The sequence below is a fragment of the Clinocottus analis genome, unplaced genomic scaffold (assembly GCF_023055335.1).
Source record: "Clinocottus analis isolate CAN_PGR_092001 unplaced genomic scaffold, fCliAna1.0.p SCAF_199, whole genome shotgun sequence".
NCBI lineage: Eukaryota > Metazoa > Chordata > Actinopteri > Perciformes > Cottidae > Clinocottus > Clinocottus analis.
In genome coordinates this window covers 15,001-17,601 of record NW_027175930.1, presented here as the reverse complement: position 1 = coordinate 17,601, position 2,601 = coordinate 15,001, and the positions used below count along the sequence as shown (strand labels likewise).

Here is a 2,601-nt window from a genome sequence, read left to right as displayed (position 1 = left end):
TAATCTGATGTGTCCTTATCGAACGAAAAATCAACATTACTGATTTATTTTACCATTACTTTTTTTGTACTGTACTGTATTGTAACTCCTCCTGGCAGGTCTACCCGCTAACGCCATTCAACCTCTACAGCTAATCCAGAATGCAGCAGCTCAACTGGTCTTTAACCTCCCCAAATTCATCCACACTACTTCCCCACACCCTTCACTGGTGGTACACCCAAAAAAAACTCAGTCATTTTGAGTCCTGTTGAAGATGACTTAACTATTTAGGGTTAGGTTTGTGTGTAGGCTACCTGGTGCAAATTTCTGTTTTTGTCAGACTTTGAATGTTATCCTTATGAAAACGAGGACATATCTCTACAGTTCTTCACATGGTAATGGTAAATGGACTTGTACTTGTATAGCACCGTTCTAGTCTTCTAAACCATTCAAAGCGCTTTTAGACATCATTCACTGATGACTGGGAATTTCATGCAATGTCTGCTCATCAGAACAAACCAACTAATTCTCACCAACATTTACACACCTTCGGGAGCAATCTGGGGTTAAGTTCCCTGCCCAAGGACACAACAACGTGACTGAAGGAGCTGGGGATGGAACCACCGATCCTCTGATTAAAAGGCCGCTCTGACATGCCCACAGGTAAATAAAAAAATACAAACATGCAGAAACTTTAGGCGCTTCCGCGAAAATGTCTTCGTGTGAAAAGAAAAAAAGATTCTTAACCATTTATTGATATTCTGTGTGTACATTCTTTATGTAATAATCAAGGATGGAAAATGTCTTTAAATTTCAAAAGATATAAATTAGAAATTTGTGTTGGATAAATCGTAACTATATCTCACATCAAATATATATATTCTACCCGACACACAGTGATGTTCAGATTCATAAAGCAATATTTAATGCAGATGTGTTTACTGCTGAAAAAAAAAACAGACCCCTTCTCCCTAACTATAATAATATCCATCATCCAGGTTTGAATGTGAAAATTAAGTTGTTTTATACTTCAGAACATAAATAAAATCTATTTTTGCATGCACCAGTATGAACTGGTGTTGTAGTATCAGAGCTGCATCTGATAAGAGTTTAGGATGGTTTCCTCCCTTCTCATTAGAGAAATAAGGACATTGAGATGAACTTCAGGATGGGAAACCAGACTGAAAGAAAGCTCAGTAACCTCTTTATTGAAGAGCATTTAAAACCCCTGTGGCCCTTTACAACCATTTAGTTATGTTATCTGCAAAATCAGTATGTATAAAATGTGTATTAATTACCTAAGCAAATTAGATGAGTTGCATACACATCCAGGTCTGATCGACCTGTCTATTAAATGTCTGAATCTGAGATGTTTGATGAGCACGGACCAGTCTCTATTTCGTAACTGAGAAGACAATTTAAAAGGTAGGGTTGTGATATTTTGAAGAGAGGTTGTATGAGCTACTTTTCCAGTCACCTTCAAGTAGTTCACTAGTCTATAAAAATGTTTAAGGAACAAGCTGTATAGGATCAGCGTGTACCTTTCGTTTTAAAGTGTAACTATCTAGCAAGTGAAAACATAAATCCATTAGGACAAAGCAGTAGACATGACAGTGTCTAGCAACAACACAAAGTCACATCTCAAAAGTCTTGTGTCTGCATTTAAGTATGACAAAAAGATTGTCTTTCATCCTATTAGATCCACATCTTATTTATCAGGATCAGAGTCCAAGGCTTTGTCCTGGCTCGTTGGCTGGGCAAACAGAACTTCCCATTGACCATGTCCCCATGGTAATTCTGGAACCCAGGATGGCTTTTCCTTACCTTGAATCTCAGAGACTGTTCAGATGGGGGTGTTCGGCAAATGCCCATTAGAGCCTGTGAGTGCCCCATTACAAACTAGCCCACTGCCCTGTCTGTTGCAATTGCTTAGACACCTGTTACCCTTGAGCGCCTCCTGCTCCATAGGGGTCCTTCTGTCAGATTCTCTGGTTGGAGTTACTGTCTGTGGGGCCGTTCGGCTACGACAGTGGTGTCTAATGACATACAGAAGTATGGTGATTAGCAGACTGAGGCAGAGCACCAGCAGAACTGACACAACCACTAGCTCCTTAAGGTAGCAGGGACCTCGGGCTGACAGCAGGGGCTCCCCATCCGGGAACTCTGCTTCTTTCTGCCCAGATTCCTCTGTCCGCAGGGTAACATTTTTGCCCCGCTGTCTGGTGGTGACTTGAGTGTCTCTGCTGGACAGTGTTTCCTCAGTCTCTGCTTGCCTTGTTTCTGTTGTTTTAGGCCAAGTCCCCACAGAGGTATGCAGTCCAGGCCCAGGCCTGGCCACACTCTTTGTGGTGGGTATATGGTGTGCCTCAGGCCAGGTGTAGCTGGTTGGAATTTGAATCATGGGGCTGCTCTTCTGTTTGACATGAAGGATGGCCATAGTTTGTTGGTAGCCATTCTCAGTGGACAGGCAGAGGTAGTGACCCAGTGTGGTGGGGGTCGCCACAAAGCTCAGACTTCCATCCTCCAGGTGTAGGTACAAGTCTGAAGACAGCCGGCTGTTTGGACGCTCCCACAGCTGCTGGGAGAGTTGCGATGCTGCGGGACACTGCAGCCGCACCACTT

The 2,601-nt window shown here is 42.8% G+C and overlaps 1 protein-coding gene across 1 annotated transcript in view; it reads right to left on the bottom strand.

Annotated features, from left to right (window-relative positions):
* Nucleotides 1-716: 716 nt before the first annotated feature.
* The window catches only part of LOC137790082 (semaphorin-4A-like), a 15,521-nt gene continuing 13,636 nt past the window's right edge, over nucleotides 717-2,601 (bottom strand). Inside the window, exon 6 of the mRNA XM_068584021.1 lies at nucleotides 717-2,601. This exon is cut by the window's right edge and continues 27 nt beyond it. Coding sequence (XP_068440122.1) covers nucleotides 1,823-2,601 — 779 coding nt within the window. The 3' untranslated portion in view covers nucleotides 717-1,822.